We start from the raw sequence: 20,388 nt of genomic DNA, 5'->3' as shown, positions 1-20,388 counted from the left end.
AAGTCAGACTATGTGTAAAACAAACTCCCTGAAATCCTGTATCAATACTATTTTTCAACTCAAACCACTAGGGGGCCAAAAGAAAAGAGGAAAAAAGAAATAGGAACTGGTAGATGCCTAATGTGCTTTGAACAGACATTTTCTAAGAAGAGGGAAGTTTAAGAGTAAGCCATCCAACTCCATTCCACAGTGTGGTCCTGGTTCAAGACTGAGCAAAGGATGGTGAATATTCTTGGCACATTTCAAGTTGAAAGTGTGAAGCTTACCTAATGTTACTCTTATAACAAATGGTTAAGAGGGAGTTTCACTTGCCCATTGAAATGAGAATCTTAATACAAAGTTTAGAAATTAAATCTTACATAAATTAATAGGATAGATGTAGAATAATAAAGAATTAAGTGGCAGCACATGCATTCTTAATCCCATTGTATCAATGTATAAAGATAGCATGGCATGTTTAGAACATTGGATAAGTAAAATCTTATTATTCTACCCCAAATCTCCATTTTATCTAACTGCACCTATCTTTTATCACCTTAGTATAAAGTTATTTCTATAATAATTTAAAAATGGCTACAGTCTAACCTGCAAATACTTCAAGGGTGTAAGAAGAGAGAGAGAGAGAGAGAGAGAGAGAGAGAGAGAGAGAGAGAGAGAGACTTAAATACCACCTTTCTTCTAGGCAGCGATTTCCCCAGATGAAGAGGTCACCACTGTTTAACAATGTGCTGCCATGTTAATTTAGTATGACAAGATAAGGCAGTAATCTCTGCTCGTGGAGGCTGTAAACCGCCTGCTATCCAGGGACATGCTCAAGTCGATTTGCACTGTATTTCACTTTATACAATTGCCATGACAAAGCCCCCTGAGTTCACATGTAAATCTCTCTACCCTGCTCCTCCCGTAGCCCCCCTTTTCTCTTTCATTCCCTCTCATTCCTTTCTTCCTGCTTCACATCCAGGTAAACCACATCCACTCAGTCCTAAGCTCTGAAAACTTAATGCTCTGCACATGACAAGGAACACACAATACACATCCCTCTCAAAACCACTCTGTCAAGTCCCCCAATTTAAGAGAATGTAGTCAGGGACTGAGATAATCCATTGATCCCACTTGCGTCGGCTTTGATATTTCAATCTGTCCTGTTAAATTGTCAAGGGGAGAGATTAAACTGATGTTTCGTGATTCTCGATTTACTTTCCTAAGAATGATAGTTTTCAAAGCTTGTCTTACTAAGTTCTGCTTAAAGATTATCCCTAAGAAAGCTGATGTATCATTACTGGTATAAATCTAGCAATGAAACTATGAAGTGTCTTAGGTAAGGACATTTTTGAGACATTCAGGGTTATAAAAATGTAAAATGGAATAAAATTTGGATTTTTAAAAGCACGTCATCTGTGTAGTTCTCTCTGCATGAAGCAAAACACCATATGTAAAAAAGGAGGAAAAACATGTTTCTATCTATGTAAAACAAAAATAATTATAGAATCACTGAAGAGGACATAAGTGCACAGGGAAGAGTTTATATGACAGGAAATAAAAAAGATCTCATGAAACCGATTAGGAAAGTGACAAGTCTAAGTTTTAACCATTAAAACAAAGGCAGAAAGGTCTGTTTAATCATCAAGAATTAGCAGCTAGAGATGTACATATTTTAGTTAGGTGTGACAGTGTTAGATGCAACATGTCAGCTTTCTGACAGGTAGACATGTTATATAAATCGGTTACTGACATAACTACCGAGTGAATATTAATAATAGGAAAGAAGCAAAGGGGAAGCCAGGCATTATAAGCCTGGTCATCTGGGCAGCTTCACCAGGAAGTTGCAGCTTCAGGCTCCTCAGGGAACCACTGGTCCATTCCCTGCAGATCACTGGGGAAGGGATGTGATGAAGACGAAGATGGGTGCATGCAGTGAAGTCCTAATGATGTAGGGAAGGTTCTTGACTGTCAATCTAGCCTGGGAACAAAGATCATTGGCTGGGGGGTGGAGCCTCTGCAAGCATGGGAAATCCTGAAGGAATCATTGGATGAGATGTGAGTTTTAAACCAGAAACAAAGAATTTTCTCTCTCTCTTGCTCCTCTGGCTTCGCTCCTGCTTCCTTTCACTCCCATAGCCCTTGGCCCTAGAAGCACATGGTCCATGGCCATGGACTGCAGCTAGGAACACAAGCTAGCAGAATGTTGGGCAAATAAGGAGCAGAAACTGTGGACAATGACTTTGATCTTAGCCCCCTGAAGACAAAATGGGACTTTTTCCTTGGCAGAATGGACGGAGATGGGAACTTGGAAACCTAGGGGCTTAATTCCACAGAAATTAAACTATCCATGATATCTCATTCTTTTGTGGGGGGCCTCAGGAAATGCTTATTCCCGTTGTATCCCAAGAAGCCCACTTCCACCATCTGCAGGTGGGGACATGGAGAGTATTCCACCAGTAACAAATACATTTGCATTATGCCTCTTATCCATATCACATCCTGTTTTAAACACTGCAAGCTGCCTTTTTGGGTCAACAGAAGTGAACAATCAAAGACTAAAAAGCAACTAATATAATACTAATCAATAAAGAACTGAATTCCACAGAGTACCTCAAAATTTTCTGAAATGAAACAGGAATTGTAAATTGTACTGAAATGTAAACAAACAAAACAAAACAAAAAGTTGATATGCTAATAAAATGATAGTAATCAACAGGAACCTCATTAGCCATGTCCTAAATGAAAATCATTATGTAGCCTCCAGGATATTCACACAAGTAAACTTAAGCAATGTTTAAATATATTTTGATTATCACTCAAGGAGTGAGGTTTTTTTTAATATATTTTATTGATTTTTTTACAGAGAGGAAGGAAGAGGGATAGAGAGTTAGAAACATTGATGAGAGAGAAACATCGATCAGCTGCCTCCTGCACGCCCCCCCCCCCACTACTGGGGATGTGCCCACAACCAAGGTACATGCCCTTGACCGGAATCGAACCTGGGACCCTGGAGTCCGCAGGCCAATGCTCTATCCACTGAGCCAAACCAGTTAGGGCAGGATATTTTTTCCCATTGATTTTTTTTCTTTTTTCAGAAAGTGGAAGGTGGGTGAGAGAGACATCGAAATGAGAGAGACATAGGGACACATTGATTGGTTGCCTCCCACACGGGCCCCAACTGGATACATGGTTTGAACCTACAACCCTCTTGTAGGTTAATTAAATTTACAAGAAAGAAAAACATATGACATGTATATACAGTGTCCCATCTTTCTCCAGGATCACAGAATGTAAACATTTCTGTAGACATTTGTTTAACCAATAAATAACACATACTAAGTTATATTCCAGGCACCAGAGTGCTTTATATGTATTGACTTTAAACATTATAAGCACCTTGTAAGTGAGATGTTATTGTTCTCATCCTCATTTTACAGATGGCAAAAATAAGGTACAGAAAATTACAATAACTTGCCAAATGCCATACAAACATCAAATAATACAATTTGGAATATACCCAGTAATTTTTTCACTAGCAGTCATGAGTTAAAACACTACGTATGTATGGCCAGAGCACAGATTAACAGTAATCTTTATATGAAAGGCTTAGCATATAATTCTTTGGAATACCATATATTGCCTAACATCCTATATAAAACTTCTAGTAAACCTCCTGAAACAGTTAAATCTCTTGGTCCATTTGACTTCTTCTAAAATTATTTTAAAAACCAAGTTGTCTCTGTATTAAGGTAGAATAATCAAGCAAGGATTTGCCATAGGAAATTCTAAAGGCTATTAAAATAATTAATTCTGATAAACTATAAAGAAGATTTTAATGTTTGTAGGAGTGGAAAGGCAGTGGGCACAATTATTCAGAGCTTGGATTCTTTAAGTCATGAATGCAAACACTTACCTATTAGATCACTTTAATCAAGAGTCTTTTTCATCGACACGTTGGAGATAATCAGTTACTGGACTACTGGGTTGACATAAAAACTGGCTAATAAAGGTAGGGTGGCTGGTACATAGAAAACATGATTTATCACACATTCCTATTATTAGTAATTATTAAATACCATATTCTAAAGAGTACTGATTGTTTGAAATTTCTCACATTTGAGTTGCAATGATAAGCTAGGCTGGAAGATATATTCACCCATGACTCTCAAAGTTGCTTTGTATGTTCTACTGGAGACCCTGGGGAAATCAGAATCTCAGATACAGAAGAAGTGTATTCCCTGATCCTGTGTGTAAAGCATCCTCTAAGTCCCTAGTGTGTAAAGCAACCCAGCCACAAAGCCCAAAGATGGCTATTATAAGAGCTCAGCAATCTCCCCTCTCCAGGATATATGCTTACATAGAGAGTGGGGTCCAGGATGGCAGGTGAGGTGATTACCAAGCTTAAGTATTTATTAACTGTCAAACTCTAAGTTACTGTACTTTATTTTCTGCTACCCATTAATATAGGTTTTGACTTTTTAACATAGTATATATTTTATATGTATATATGCATGCAAAGCTACTTAACATGTACCTTTGAAATTATGCCCCCTTTTCATATCCTACCTTCATTTGAAATGTTTTATTAACCCTTAGGATAGTATTTTCTCGTTTAGGAATATCGACCAGCAAGATTCACTGTTTTATCTCAAGACAGGCTGGATTTTTAAGAGCTAAAAAGAGACACTGAAGTAAACACTGCTTCTCTATATAATGATAACATTGTTTGCTCTGCTGCCACAGAAGCCGCCTTGACTAAACAAGACACAAAATCCAGTCACTTGTGTTCATTGACTTTATCATGTGATGTCAGTGTGGTGGCGCTGGCCAAGGCTGCTCTCCCTGCATTCACACCTCATCTGTTCACACAGATCGTTCCTAAAAATGGTCTATAAGAAATTAAACACACACACACGTGGCCTTTGTACAAAGAAGATATGTAACCAAAGGGACAGATTACAATTGTCAACTTAGCTTTATATTTATGTCCCATTTAAAATACCAAAGAACCCCCCACTACTCATATCTACTAGAAGAGAGAAAACTATGAAATTTACTTTCTAAAACAAGAAACAGGGGGAACAGGCACAAGATGATCAAAACTGGTAGCATACTGAACTACTGTCATGAATTCAGTTTTAAAGCCAGCTGTAATGCTGGTAGAAATTATGGACATCTCAGGGCTGTGGGGGATGTCCACATTTAAACACATTTAATGCTTGTATTTATTTTAAAAAAACATTTCCATTGACTGTATTGGGGTGACACTGCTTAACAAAACTATACAGGATTTTATTTTTTTATTTTTTAAAATATATTTTATTGATTTTTTTACAGAGAGAGGAAGAGAGAGGGATAGAGAGTTAGAAACATCAATGAGAGAGAAACATCAGCTGCTTCCTGCACACCTCCTACTGGGGATGTACCCGCAACCAAGGTACATGCGCTTGACCGGAATCAAACCTGGGACCTTTCAGTCTGCAGGCCGACACTCCATCCACTGAGCCAAATCGGTTAGGGATATACAGGCTTTTACATGCACCTAATGTGGTACCAATAGCGTTCTAAGTATTTTGAATTCAGACTCATTTCTTAAAGAATCATTTATCTTGAAAATACTTTGCCCCAATCTTCCTATTAGATTTTTCTATCATATAAAATTCCTTTCTATTTTTTAATGTATCCCCACCCTCACAAATCCAGGTATTTGCCTTTGTCTGTATTTTTAAAAGAGAAAGCTATATGAGTCTAATTGTCAAAGTGAGAAAAAAATGATGAAAATCTATTACTTCCTTATGACTTTAGTTTCAGATCCAAAGAGGTTGCTATACAAATATATTTTCCCTTTATAGGTACAGTGGATAGTTGTATTGAGCGATATAGCCAGAAATATGGGGTAAGAATTATTTAAAATACTAGAGGCCCAGTGCATGAAAATTCATGCACTGGAGGGGGAGGTCCCTCAGCCCGGCCTGCCCCCTCTCAGAGTCTGGGAGCCCTAAGGGGCAGGAGGCAACCCTGCGATCAGGGGAAGGCGATGCCCCCACCACACCTCTGCTGCTGCCACCGCTGGCAGCGCAAGCCTTGGCCAGCCCTGATTACCTGAGCCTCGGGCGGCCCTGGCGGCTGGGCAGCTGATATCCAAGGCTTGCCTCTGCCTCAGACCTGCCATAGGTGTCTGGGCAGCCGCCATCTGAGGCTTGCCTGCACCTTGGGCTGGCCCTGGGTGGCTGGGGGGCTGAGGGAACTGGGGGACTCCAGAGGCAGGAGTGCAGAGTGGCCGGACCCGGGGTGGGTCTGATTGTGCCGCTCACATGTGCCACCCCGGCGGGGCTGAGGGGACTGGGTGCCATCATCTTGTGGCTGTGGGCGCCGCCATCTTTGAGGGTGTGGCAGTCAATTAGCATATTCCCTTCTTATTGGCTGAGGGTGCCACCATCTTTGTGGAGGGCATGACAGTCAATTAGCATATTCCCTCTTTATTAGATAGGATTTTCAGGTCCCATTGGCAATTGAGTTGCTGAGTCTTGTAGACTTCATTCCAATTCCTAGAATTCCAGTACCAACACTGCAAAATTCCCATTTTTGGATTCCCTTACGAAAGAAATATGAAGACAAAAAGCAGCTAAGTTAAAGAAACAATCAAGAACTGAGTGAAGCCCGACCAGAATGAGTCAGTGGTTGAGTGTCAACCAATGAACCAGGAGGTCATGGTTCGATTCCTGGTCAGGCACATGCCTGGATACACAAAAGGCATAGGAACCCACTAAAGCACTAGATGGCAGACACTTGGATTCACTGATAAGTACAATTTAAAAGATAATTTGGGAACTAATATATAATTCTAAGTGGGGTTTTTTTCCCAAGCAAGGACACTAAAAATAAACTTGTCATTTACTATCAATATTGACTCATAAGAAAAAAGTAAAAAAATATAATCTGAATAAATTGGAGAAATATAGTTTTGTGAAGAACTCTCTACACTGTCCCTGTTTACTAAAAACCAATGAAAACTTTATCACAGAACCAATTGATCCATTAATCACACACAGTAAGAGAAACCCAGACCTACTGCAGGGAGGTCTGGCAAATCCCCAAGTGGCAATATATGCAAATAAGAAGGAAGTATATATCAGTGCACAATGGTGCTGATTCTCCCACTCTGTCTCTCTTCCTCATAATGGCTCCATTGAGATCCTTAAGAGGATCCATTAAGAATGTTTTTGATAGAGGCAAATTGAAAGCGAAACCAGAGAAGCAAAGGAGGAAACGAATCAAAGGAAGAAACTGAGGAAGAATTGAAAACCCAACGTGTAAGATACAAAATGAAACTTGGTTCCCAAACTTTTCATTATTTTTAACACCAAAGTACAAAGGATTGTGCAAGTCCCAGAATAACAAATGAGATGAAAGATGAACACCTATCCATTCCAGAAAACCAGGAACACCATTCAAGTAAGTTCCTAGACATAGCTCCTTAGTGGCCCTGCTCTTCCTAGTATCCTAGCCAAGTAGATCACCATTCTTCCCACTTCATTCAAGGTGGTCATCAGATAAAGAAAGGGAATAGTTAAAGCCCCAATAACTGAAATATTTGTTTTTATGCTTATGAATGTGAGATGCACCTCTTACTAATTTTCCCACCTTTTATAGTCAGACCTGGACAGTGAACTTTTGTCTTCAATATTGTTTTAACTTGCTCTTTTTTTCTTTCACATTTCTTCCAGGGGAAAAATATATTATGGCACAAACAAAACTATACTATAAATTAAAGACCTTGCATTAATGGCAAGGTACCCAATGTGTAGATATTTTTTAATATCTTGGCATTATATCTAGTCATTTTTGTGGAGACAATTTCAAATAAATTTGTTTTTGAAGCCCACAAATGGGATATCTTTCAACTGTGAATCTCCTTTGCACTTATCTATCAGGGTTCTAATACTACAGTATAGCGACTTTTGTGCTTACCCTACCTCCACACTTTACACGAAGCTACAAGAGGAAAGAGACTAGTTCTTATTTATTCCTGTATCTTTGCTGATAGGTATTCATTGCATTGAGTTGAATATTTTCATAACATTCCCTATTAAGTAAAAGCCATTAAATTCCATTAGGACAAATCTTCTTTTGCAAACACATGTTCCCCCATTACCACAGCATTATAAGTTCTTACTTATTCCCCTGTCACTGTAGAGCACTATGGTGGGGTGTTGCTAACAGTAGACCCTCATTAAGTGTCCTCAACCATCTCACAACTCCCACATAAAGCCAGTTTTTATATAAGAGTACATTCATTGATTTCTCAAGGCTCAGTTAACTGTCAACTGAACAGCAAATTCTGTGGACATCATATGAATCAAGGTTTTCTCGACTTGATATTACACCCTCCCCCAGCCACCTATCCATTCCAGAAAACCGGAATGGAATTGTATAGCTATAGGACACACCAATCCTTTGCAAAGCTTACCCAATGGCTTTGTTGGACCCCAACGGATTGTTTTTCACATGTCTTCCTTCCTGCTAGCCCTGGGGGTGATTTTCAGAAACAATGCAAGTATAAAAATGGAACAACTTACATTCAAACACAAGCCTGGGATTATATCTAGATAAAGAGCTTCATGTGGTATTTTCTGACAACATTCACAGAGTAATGTTTGTAACAATGTAATTTCATTGTATGATAAACATCAATTTACCATAAAAAACAAATACAGACTTGTCACCATTTTCACCCCGTCTCAATTGAATTGGCCTTGTTCAGATAAGCAAGCCTATCTCTTACAGAAACAGCAGTTTATAGATAAACTGTGTGAAATCCAGTATGTGTGTGTTGAATTATACTGCCTACTATCATAATTTTATACCACCACACTGCACATATGGCTTCCAAGCTTACTTTATCTGAATCTTTCTGAATCTATTCTCCATGCTATTAAACTGAGCACATTCCACATCGTTCAAAAGTAATTACAGTTTTGTCTAGAGTGTAGGAGACTGCTCTCCCTAAACAATGAAATTCTCATTATTAGAACTGGCACAATAACCACACTGGTGTTAATACCGGTATGCATTATGCTATCACAATAACTTATGCTAAGTTTGATGTACAAAGGTAACCAGACATTTTAAAGCTTATAAAAACCACCATATAAAAATAGGAATCTTTACCATACCATAATTAAGGTCTTATTCTGTGACTTATTTTTAAATAACACATGCATTTTTCTCTTTTTCTTCATAAGTTCTCTGAACAGTACTTCACACATAACATTATTCTAGTCACACAACAAAAATACATTACTAACGACTGTTAGATTATAAGCAAAATTTATATAAAGGGTGTTTCAAGGCACAGCTATAATATGGCAATTAAAATTATTTTGGGTAAATAAAAATCACAGGAGTTGACAGTGGGCCTAAGCCTCTCACTGTCGTGTGCACTGAATAAATTATGTGAGTGTTCAAGTTTGCTTTACATATGTTGTAGCGTTGCAATTACTATACTTTATTCTCTGCTATATTTCCAAATTTTATAATATATCAACTTAAGAAAACACCCTTTCTTTTTGTTATGAACTTCAGAAAGAAACTGATTTACACTGAATATTGCTTTATGATAATGTGTTCCTGAAAGGTTTAAACACATTAACATACATCAAGTTTATCATTAAACCTATTGTATTATATGTCCAGAGTTCCTTAACAATTCCAGGAAAATGTTATCAATATACACAATAAATGAGATATTAAAACATATTATAACATCATATTTCCAAATCAAATAGTTCTTTAAATGTCAAAAAATTACACCCAAACGTAGTATTTATTTCATATATCATTCAGCTGTCTGTAGAGTGTGTAACTCGAATTAATTTTTAATAAAATATTATATTGTTAAAATAAATGCCTACATTTTTAAAACCAACCTTGGGGAGCAGCCACTCCACACTTATATAAAACTGTTCACTCAACTCAAGAAAGACCTGAGTCAAAAAGAAAGATTGGCTGAGATAAGAGTAGGTTTTTTGTGAAAAACAAAAAACCTGATAATTCAGTAACCACAGGTGGTCAGGACTTTCATTTCACATCACATTTGACACTAGAACAACAATCTCACTAACAGAAGTCACAAGATAGAAAGTGAGCCCCACAATGGCCACCACAGAGTCCCCCGGCTGCCTCTAATGCTCTCCTTGACTTCCCTTCAGACTCGATTCCCTCTGGTGCTCATAGATAATCGTGTTGATTGATATGAATACATGTTCTGAACAGTTCTTCACATAATGAAATAAATCCCTCTGTATCATAACTATTATTAGAAATGTGCCAGAAATAGCTTGCTTATCTCTGGAACTCTGAAGTGAGAGTCCCAGCAAACCCATATTACAAAATTTAAAAAAAAATTCTTTTTGAAAAAAAGGAGCAGAGCCAGAAGAGTAGATCAGACCTTCCATAAAAATAAAGCTGGGGACTGCCTTTCCATTCATATCAGAATCAGACTTGCCTTTTTATCTTTTTGAAGATTATATGAGAATCAAATGTTGTGATTAATTGCTTGGCAAGCTCAAGAGTGCTTCAGAGAAGGAACCAACAGCCTTTTTCAGACTTACAACTATCTGTGTCTCATCTTATATTGATTAGAAATCAGACAGTTCTTTATAAATATATGTATAAAATATGCTTAATACAGTTCATCTATAGTGTACTCTGCATAGTAGCAAAACCGTCTAAGAGGAGAAGGATACAGAGTACTCATATCAGTTCCACCTGTAGGAGTGGCTCTTAGTTAGGAACTTAGTTTATTTCTCAAAAATATTAAGGAAACAAACACAACTCCAGAAAGAAAAAATTGTGTCTTTACCTAACCCAGTTCAAAACATTAGCACCTGCATACCCTGAATATTAACAAAGAATCTTAATTAATTATTCAACATTTTTATGTGGCGGCAATTATTAATTATACAGAACTTTGACCTCAGGAAATATTTTCCAACTTGAATTTTATACTGAAAACATCTCTCTCTAACTTTGAGCCATCATTCCAAAGATTACTCATTGGTTTTACTTTGTCTCTAAACTATGTAGGCAATACAAAATGTAGACCTCTCAATAGCTTTCTTTTTATTTAAGAATGTAGCACGAATGTCACACATAAATTGGCAATGAAGTTGGCAAAGCTTTTTCCCCTTCCAATTGGATTATCTATAATAATAAAAGCATAGTATGCTAATTAGACCGGACGGCCTTCTGGGACGAGGCCAGGGCTGCATGGGAAGCCTGGGTCTCAGGTGCCTGCCAGCAGCGGGAGGGAAGCCCGGGTCCTGGGATCTAGAGGGAAGCTGGTGCCAGCAGCCGGGGGAAGGAATGCCTACTCTTGCACGAATTTCGTGCATCAGGCCTCTAGTATGATATAAAGACCATGAAATAGTCTCTATGTTCTCAAAGATATTGAATAGGAAAAAATAGAAAATGTATAGTTCTACTGAAATAAAAGGACCTGTTATGTGAATATGACAATGACCTAGTCTCCAGACAAAAATATAAAGTATTTGTGTTGAATAATAATTCTATAAATATATTAAATAATTTAGATAAATGGGTAAAACATTACTTAATGAGCTTAATCGTTGAATATATCATAGCTATTATGACATATTTCCTGTTTTCTGACTATACTGCATTAGCAGATTCCTTTTTAGTTCTAAAATTTCTAGAAATTCAGAATATTCACCATAAAAAAGTATCTTAACGACTTTGCCCAAAAATATATATTGAAGCTCCCATATAAGCACTGCCCTTTAATTAGTAATCATGAATTAATTATCTATTATATGCTGGATATCATAAACATAAACATATATGACTATGCCTTCAAGGAATGCATAGAAAAGCAGACACGTAAACACATAAATTATAATACAGGCCATAAGAAAATATATAAACAAGTGTCAATAAATAGAAGAATAAAGCAGCAACTATTCTACTTTGGGAGATCAATGAAAGTATCTAAAAAAAAGCATTTTCTGACTCTAGTCTTGTGGGAAATACACAATTCACTGGGAAGGTAAAATATAAAAAAGAGGCGTTTTCCAGGTGAAAAGAATAAAGCTGTGTCATCTTTATGAATAAAGCAGTATGTTTATGAGGATGTATCAAATGCCTGGATGGCAGGATGTGGCAGGAGAGGAGACTTAAGCCATAGTTCGTTACTAGTCTATTTAGAATTTTATGCTGAAAGAACAATTTTTAGACTAAATACTGTAAGCAACAAGGACATGCGTTGGATTCCAAAGTCGGTTAAATAATCCAACTCATTTCTCAGGGGAACTAGTCTAGTGGAAATTGAAAGAAAGACTGGAAAGAAAAGAGGCTGAACATTTGAGATCACGTAGGGGACTCTTCCAGCTGCCTACTCAGGAGATGAAAAGGTGGTGGAAACAAGACATGTTTGAGGCAGAAACAAATTTTGAAACCAATTGGACATATATTAAGAGAAAACTATGAGTTTTGATGTCAGTAAAGCTAAAATCATTTGTATTCAAACTGTTTTAACTTCTAGAACAGCAGGTCTTAACCTATTTGTGCTACAGATATACTTGAATATCTGATGAAAACCATATTCCTACTCACATGTGTTCATACTCAGAATTCTCCATTCATTTTCAGGAGATCCATATACCTTAGTTAAGAACTTCTACTCTAGCCCAGCTGGTGTGGCTCAGTGGTTGAGCATTGACCTATGAATCAGGAGGCCATGGTTCAATTCCAGGTCAGGGCACATACCCAGGTTGCAAGCTCAATCCCCAGTAGAGGGCATGTAGGAGGCAGCTGATCAATGATTCTGATCATTGATGTTTCTATCTTTCTCTCTCCCTTTCTCTTTGAGATGAATACATATCCTTTCTAATAAAAGGCTAATATGCAAATTGACCATCACTCCAACACACAAGATGGCTGCCCCCATGTGGTCAAAGATGGCCGTCCCCATGTGGACACAAGATGGCTGCCACAAGATGGCCAGCAGGAGAGGGCAGTTGGGAGGGACCAGGCCTGCAAGGAAGGGCAGTTGGGGGCAATCAGGCCTGCAGGGGAGGGCAGTTGGGAGTGATCGGGCCAGCAGAGAAGGGTAGTTGGGGGGGACCAGGCCTGCAGAGGAGGGAAGTTGGGGGGGACCAGGCCTGCAGAGGAGGGAAGTTGGGGGGGACCAGGCCTGCAGAGGAGGGCAGTTGGGGGGAACCAGGACTGCAGGGGAGGACAGTTATGGGGGACCAGGCCTGTAGGGGAGGGCAGTTAGGGGTGACCAGGCTGGCAAGGGAGGGCAGTTAGGGGCAATCAGGCCAGCAAGGGAGCAGTTAGGCATCGATCAGGCTGGCAGGGGAGTGGTTAGGGGGTAATCAGGCTGGCAGGCAGAAGCAGTTAGGGGCAATCAGGCAGGCAGGCAGGCGAGCGGTTGGGAGCCAGCAGTCCTGGATTGTGAGAGGGCAGTCGGGCATCCCTCGAGGGGTCCCAGATTGGAGATGGTACAGGCCTCTAGTACATATCTGGGACCCCTTAAGGGATGCCCGACTGCCGGTTTAGGCTGAATCCCAGGAATCGGACATCCCTTTCACAATCCTGGACTGCTGGCTCCTAATTGCTCACTAGCCTGCCTGCCTGGTCACCCCTAACTGACCCCCCTACCGGCCTGATCGCCACTCACTGCCTCTGCTTGCTGGCCTAATTGCCCCCAACTGCCCCTCGCTGATGGCCAGGTCGTCCCCAACTGCCCCCTCCCTGCTGGCCTGGTCACTCCTAACTGCCCCACCCCCGCCAGCCTGGTCACCTCTTACTGCTTCCCCGCCAGCCTAGTCGCCACTCACTGCCCCCCCTGCCAGCCTAATCGCTCCCAACTGCTCCCCCTGCCAGCCTGGTCGTCCCCAACTGCTCCCCCTGCCAGCCTGGTCGCCCCCAAATGCCCTCCCCCTGCTTGCCTGGTCGCCCCTCATGGCCCCCCACCAGCCTGGTCGCTCCACACAGCCTGCTGTTCAGTTGTTTGGTCACCCCTCACAGCCCCCCACTGGCCTGGTTGCCCCATGCAGCTTGCTGTTCAGTCATTTGGTCGTCCCTCACTAACCCCCTGCCGGCCTGGTGCCCCACGCAGTCTGCTTGTTTAGTCATTTGGTCATCCCTCACTAACCCCCCTGCTGGCCTGATTTCCACATGCAGCCTGTTTGTTCAGTTATTTGGTCATCCCTCACTAACCCCCCTGCTGGCCTGGTTTCCACATGCAGCCTGCTTGTTCAGTTATTTGGTCATCCCTCACTAACCCCCCTGCTGGCCTGGTTTCCACATGCAGCCTGGTTGTTCAGTTATTTGGTCATCCCTCACTAACACCCCCGCTGGCCTGGTTGCCCCATGCAGCCTGCTGTTCAGTCATTTGGTCGTCCCTCACTAACCCCCCTGCCGGCCTGGTGCCCCACGCAGTCTGCTTGTTTAGTCATTTGGTCATCCCTCACTAACCCCCCTGCTGGCCTGGTTTCCACATGCAGCCTGGTTGTTCAGTTATTTGGTCATCCCTCACTAACACCCCTGCTGGCCTGGTTGCCCCATGCAGCCTGCTTGTTCAGTCATTTGGTCGTGTCTCACTAACCCCCCTGATGGCCTGGTTGCAGGCAGCCATCTTGTGAGGGTGTGAGGGTTAATTTGCATATCACCATATATAAAAAATATATCCTATCTAATAAAAGAGTAATATGCAAATTAACCATCACTCTGCTAAACCTACAAGCCACTCCCACCAGCCAATCAGGAGCGAATATGCAAATAAACCCAAACAAGATGGCTACGGCCACAGAGAGCAGGAGGGAGGCTTGGGTTTCCCCGGTAATGGAGGAAGCCAAGCTTTCCGCCTGCCCTTGCCGGCCTAGGCCTCCACTCAAGGCTACAAAGTTTCAATTATAGAAGATAAATATAGCCCAGCAGAAATGGCGGCAGCCACAGAGCTGGAGAGAGCAGGAGGCTAGGGTTGCCCCCGCCGATGGAGGAAGCCAAGCTTTCCACACACCCTGGCCGGCCCAGGCCTCCGCTTAAGGCTACAAAGTTTCAATTATAGAAGATACATAAATCCCAACAGAAATGGCTGCCACTACAGAGCAAGCAGAAGGCTTGGCTCCGCTCCAGGCTACAAAGTTTCAATTATAGAAGATAAATAAATCCCAGATACCAAGGCCTCCGCTTGGGTCACCAGGGGGGGGATGGCCTGCCTGCAAACCACCACAGGCCCCGCGCCCAGGCTGCCCCATGCCCCAAGGGAACCCCCACCCTGATCCGGGACACCCTTCAGGGTAAACCAGCTGGCCCCCATCTGTGCACCAGGCCTCTATCCTATCTAATAAAAGAGTAATATGCATATTGACCATCACTCCAACACACAAGATGGCTGCCCCCATGTGGTCAAAGATCCTGTCCCCATGTGGACACAAGATAGCCACCACAAGATGGCCAGCAGGGGAGGGCAGTTGGGAGGGACCAGGCCTGCAAGGGAGGGCAGTTGTGGGCGATCAAGCCTGCAGGGGAGGGCAGTTAGGGGTGACCAGTGCAGCAGAGGAGGGAAGTTGGGGGCAACCAGGCCTGCAGGGAAAGGCAATTGGGAGGGACCCAGGCCTGCAGGGGAGAGCAGTTGGGGGGGACCCAGGCCTGCAGGGGAGGGCAGTTAGGGGTGACTAGGCCTGCAGGGGAGGGCAGTTAGGGGTGACCAGGCCTGCAGGGGAGGGCAGTTAGGGGCAAGCAGGCTGGCAGAGGAGCAGTTAGGCATCAATCAGGCTGGCAGGGGAATGGTTAGGGGGTGATCAGGCTGGCAGGCAGAAGCATTAGGGGCAATCAGGCAGGCAGGCAAGCGAGCAGTTGGGAGCCAGCAGTCCTGGATTGTGAGAGGGATGTCCTACTGCCCGTTTAGGCCCGATCCCACCAGGATCGGGCCTAAACGGGCAGTTGGACATCCCTCGAGGGGTACCAGGTTGGAATTTCATGCACCGGGCCTCTAGTATATATATATTTTTTAAAGAACTTTTCCTCTAGAGGAAGTTGCTTGAGGAGAGGGTTGTTTCCAATTAGAATCTATTTGCATAGTATTCAACAAACAACTTGATATAAAGTAGGCAGTTCATACTTCTTATTTAGTGGAAATGAATATTCCATTACAAACTGAATGGTTTCATTTTCCCAAAACATCCTGCATCACAGAATCCCCTCACCCAACTACATATGCAATTTAATATACTTTCTTATATCCATCCTTGAGTATACTTAAAATAACCTCCCCTTTATCTTTGTGGTTTTCTTCCAGTCAACACTATTTATATCCACTCCTTCAAATTTGTGGTTATGTTTATGGTAGTATCACAAGAGAACCAAACCAAGAAGCACTCTCAATAGGGTATTTCCTGAGAGAGAGCAATGGTCATAATATTGAGAGGAAAACGGCTTTAGCAGTGATGCAAGGTGAAATGAAGAGTCCAACATCTTTACCTTGAACTGCACTGTGCCGTTTCCCCCTTTCTTTTCCCAGTTTTACCTTTTTTTCTAAAATATATATATATATATATATATATATATATATATATATATATTTTATTGATTTTTTACAGAGAGGAAGGGAGAAGGATAGAGAGCTAGAAACATCGATGAGAGAGAAACATCGATCAGCTGCCTCCTGCACACCTCCTACTGGGGATGTGCCCGCAACCAAGGTACATGCCCTTGACCGGAATCGAACCTGGGACCCTTCAGTCCACAGGCCGACGCTCTATCCACTGAGCCAAACCGGTTTCGGCCCCAGTTTTACCTTTTTGAGGGGAGGCCAAAAGGTTATATTCATTTTCATAAGTAACATAAACTCATAGTAGAGGGAGAAAGGGGAAATTATAGATAGCATGGTTCAACTTGCCAAATTAAAAAAAAAAAAAAAAAACTAGTCAGAAAATGGAATATGCCTGTTCTCTTGGGAAGAGCTTATAATGTGTATAAGTAAGGATTCCAAAGCTAGACTGCCTGGGTAAGCCTGGTCGTCCCACGTAGTAGCTGTTTATTTAACCTCTCTGAGCCCAGTTCCCTCACCTGTAAGATGGGATGAATAATAACACCTCATTGAAATACTGTGACAATTAAACGAGTTAACGTATGTAACATGCTTAAAATCCGTAAAGTGCTAAGTGTTAGCTAAAACATTATTCTTGGTAAAAAAAAAAAAAAAAAAAAAAAAAAAAAAAAAAAAAAAAAAAATGCAGCCCTAACTGGTTTGGCTCAGTGGATGGAGTGTCGGCCTAAGGACTGAAGGGTCCCTGGTTCGATTCCGGTCAAGGGCATGTACCTGGGTTGTGGGCACATCCCCAGAAGGGGGCGTGCAGGAGGCAGCTGATCCATGTCTCTCTCATCAATGTTTCTAACTTTCTATCCCTCTCTCTTCTTCTCTGTAAAAAATCAATAAAATATATTAAAAAAAAATGCAAACTATATTGCAAATAGTTAAATAGCCAGAGAAATTTTTTACCTGTAAGGCTTTCAAAATGCTGAATGAGAGTATTTAAATCTAATGTGACTATCAAAGATTGGTGTTTATTTCACAGCTATTAGAAGACATCTGATTCTTCTTGCTGATTTAACTCCCCATATAGTAACGCCATCCCATAAACAAGTGGACATATTTCAGTACCAGGCACATTTATGATGTACAATAACTTCCTAGAGAAAGAAAAGTACTTAAACAGGACCAGAGCTGTCTTTAAAAATAGGAGAATGTGTGATGACACATTTTTTGTGGTGGAATCTGGTTAAAGTGAACGGCACTGTCATGCTTGAAGGTGGAGAGGAAGAGAGGGCACAGACACGTGGCATCCACCCCAGCAGCCATGTTGTATGGTGAGGGTGGCTTTCCTGGCAGCTAAGCACACTGTCGCCCTGCCAACTAGCTGATGCTCCGTATTGAAGTTCCTAAAAGCCTTATTTGTGTGTCTCTGCTGCTTACGCCTCAGCCAAAGATGCTATGCTGCCTTCTTGCTTCTCATCCATGAAACCACGGATTCCCAGTGACCCAGACCTCAGGCTGAGAGGCCAGATAAATTATCCCAAGTTTCAAATTCTGGAACAGGATGCACTAGGGAATTACTGAATTATCAAAACAACAACATGAATGGGACTGAATTAGAAATTGGTGTGGTCCCATTAGAAAACTATAGTCTCTATGAAATATATTCTTCTATAATATATCCAGTAGTTTAAGGAATACTGAAATCCAATCTAAGCAAAGCAAAAAATGGAAAGAAAACCCACAATGATTTATTATGGTGGAAGTCTTCAAACTATGTTGTCACTCTGTTTGGAAAAAAACCCTTTTATTAGAAATAGTATAACATCTAACTTTCCTGTTAATTTGAAATGTTACTTTACAATTATTCTTATATTTACATATGTGTTTTTCCCCCTCAAATTAAAGAATGTCAAAATCAGAGTTCTGGAAAAACAAAAAATAGCCTATCTTTTACTCCCTTCTGAAATCAATTTACTTAGAATTCAAAGATGTTGGGAATGAATCTTGTGTATGACTATTAAGTAGATGACAATTATAAAGCAAGGGACTGAAGCCAAACTATTAGAAGACTGAACTGGTCGAAAGTGAGTGCAGGCACAATAGACCTTGAGAAACCTACCATTGTATTGTGCTGGCAAGTGGGAGTCCTATGGCCACAAGTCTCTTGCGTCAGCAGAGAAACTGGCTGAAATTCCTCAGAGTGAGGCTTGTTGGGAAAACTCACATGCAAGGGAAGGTGAAAGGCTGGGAGCCCGTCACTCTCCTCTTCTTCCACTTTCTGTCTGCTTGTCACCATGGCTACCTCTCCATCTGCTTCCCCATACGGAGAGGCTGGTCGCTTGGAAGACATCCTGGAAGGAACAAAAGAGGAGAAAATAATGAAACCTCCACATAAATCCTTAATGCTGTCATTGTGTGGTTAGGGGCCATTGTAACAGAAATGCCTTTTTGTGCTGGCAGAGAGCAGGAAACCATCCAAATACCACTGCAAAGCACACACAATCAGAAACAATGGCCAAGCAGGTAGCAACAGAACAGTACTTGTTTGTTGTGAGAATAATACACTAATATAGCACTCCCTTGTATTCTGGCTTCTTAAATAAGAGAATTCACCTAAGAATACTGCATAATGAAAGACCATTCCATTTTAAAGAAAAATACCCATCTAGTTTTACACTCTGATAGACCTCATTGAAAACAGAACATCTATGTTTATGAATAGCAAATACGGTTGGGAGTTAAAAGAAGAGAAATAAATTTATTTCATAAAAAGAAACAACATAAATAAATGATTGCCATTATAAAATGTGCATTTTATTAAAAGACAATTGTGAAATATAGAGACATTGGTTATATGTAAACCTCAGAACACATGACAAAAAGTTTGAAATGTGTTTAAAGCTTAAGAATTGATAAATTTTAAAATCACTATTAATCTTGAAACAATGGAGAATTTTTCTTCCCTCAACTGCTAAATCACCCAATTTAGGCATTTATTTCTAGTATCCAATTTGTAAAATAGTAAAAGAGATGAGGATGTAAAATATTTCAATTTTATTTCCACAATTTTATGTAAGATTTAGATATGGTTTATCAGAATAATTAACTCCTTAGATTCCTAAGTAAAAGGAAAACAAATCAAATAAGGGTGTTTTGTTTGACTAAGCTGATGCCTCTATGACAATGCATTTAGATAAATTAAACATTTTTTGTACTTACATCTGATGGAGAACATAATCAGAGGTTAAAAATATGTGCAAATATTTTTAGTTAAATAGAGTTCTTTTTTCTTTCACTAAAAGTTTTACACAGAATATATAGAGTTAAAATTTTAATAAAAAATAAACTCTATTTACCTCTTCATATAACCTTGAAAAAGCTGTATGTTTTGTTCAACAAAGAGTGTTTACAGAATCATCCATTCTTATCTAGACTAGTGGGATAGGAGGCAGGGTATTAACTAATGGCAACACCATTTCCTTCATACATATCACTGATTTTTAAATTTAAAATATAATACTAAAAGAGATGCCACTATTCTTTCTTGAATAATACTATTCTTAGTGTTAAAAGTTTCAAAAGAAAGGTATTCGAGTACTGCAGACATTCTATTAAGAAATAATAGCACCGTAGAAAAAAAATAAGGACTTTGGAAACAGACAAACACGGATTAAAAAACTGATTTCAAATATTTACTAGTACAAACTGTAAAACTTTAATCTCGCCACCTCAATTTGCTCATCTTTAAAGTAAGATGTAATATTAACGTGTAATGCTTTTTTGAGAATGAACTGTGTATCATATGAAAAATGACTTGTAGATCATTTAGCACAGACACA

At 40.4% G+C, this 20,388-nt stretch overlaps 1 protein-coding gene across 1 annotated transcript in view; it reads right to left on the bottom strand.

Moving 5' to 3' along the window:
- SOX5 (SRY-box transcription factor 5) overlaps positions 1-20,388 on the bottom strand; it is a 403,151-nt gene that overhangs the window by 323,772 nt on the left and 58,991 nt on the right. Inside the window, exon 2 of the mRNA XM_080660592.1 lies at positions 18,774-18,900. Within this exon, the coding sequence (XP_080516718.1) occupies positions 18,774-18,900 (127 nt within the window). The remainder of the gene's footprint in view (positions 1-18,773; positions 18,901-20,388) is intronic.

Source organism: Plecotus auritus (assembly GCF_963455305.1).
Source record: "Plecotus auritus genome assembly, chromosome: 3".
In the NCBI taxonomy this organism is placed as follows: Eukaryota; Metazoa; Chordata; class Mammalia; order Chiroptera; family Vespertilionidae; genus Plecotus; species Plecotus auritus.
Note: the sequence above shows the minus strand (reverse complement) of the source record. Positions and strands in the feature narration are given on the sequence as shown.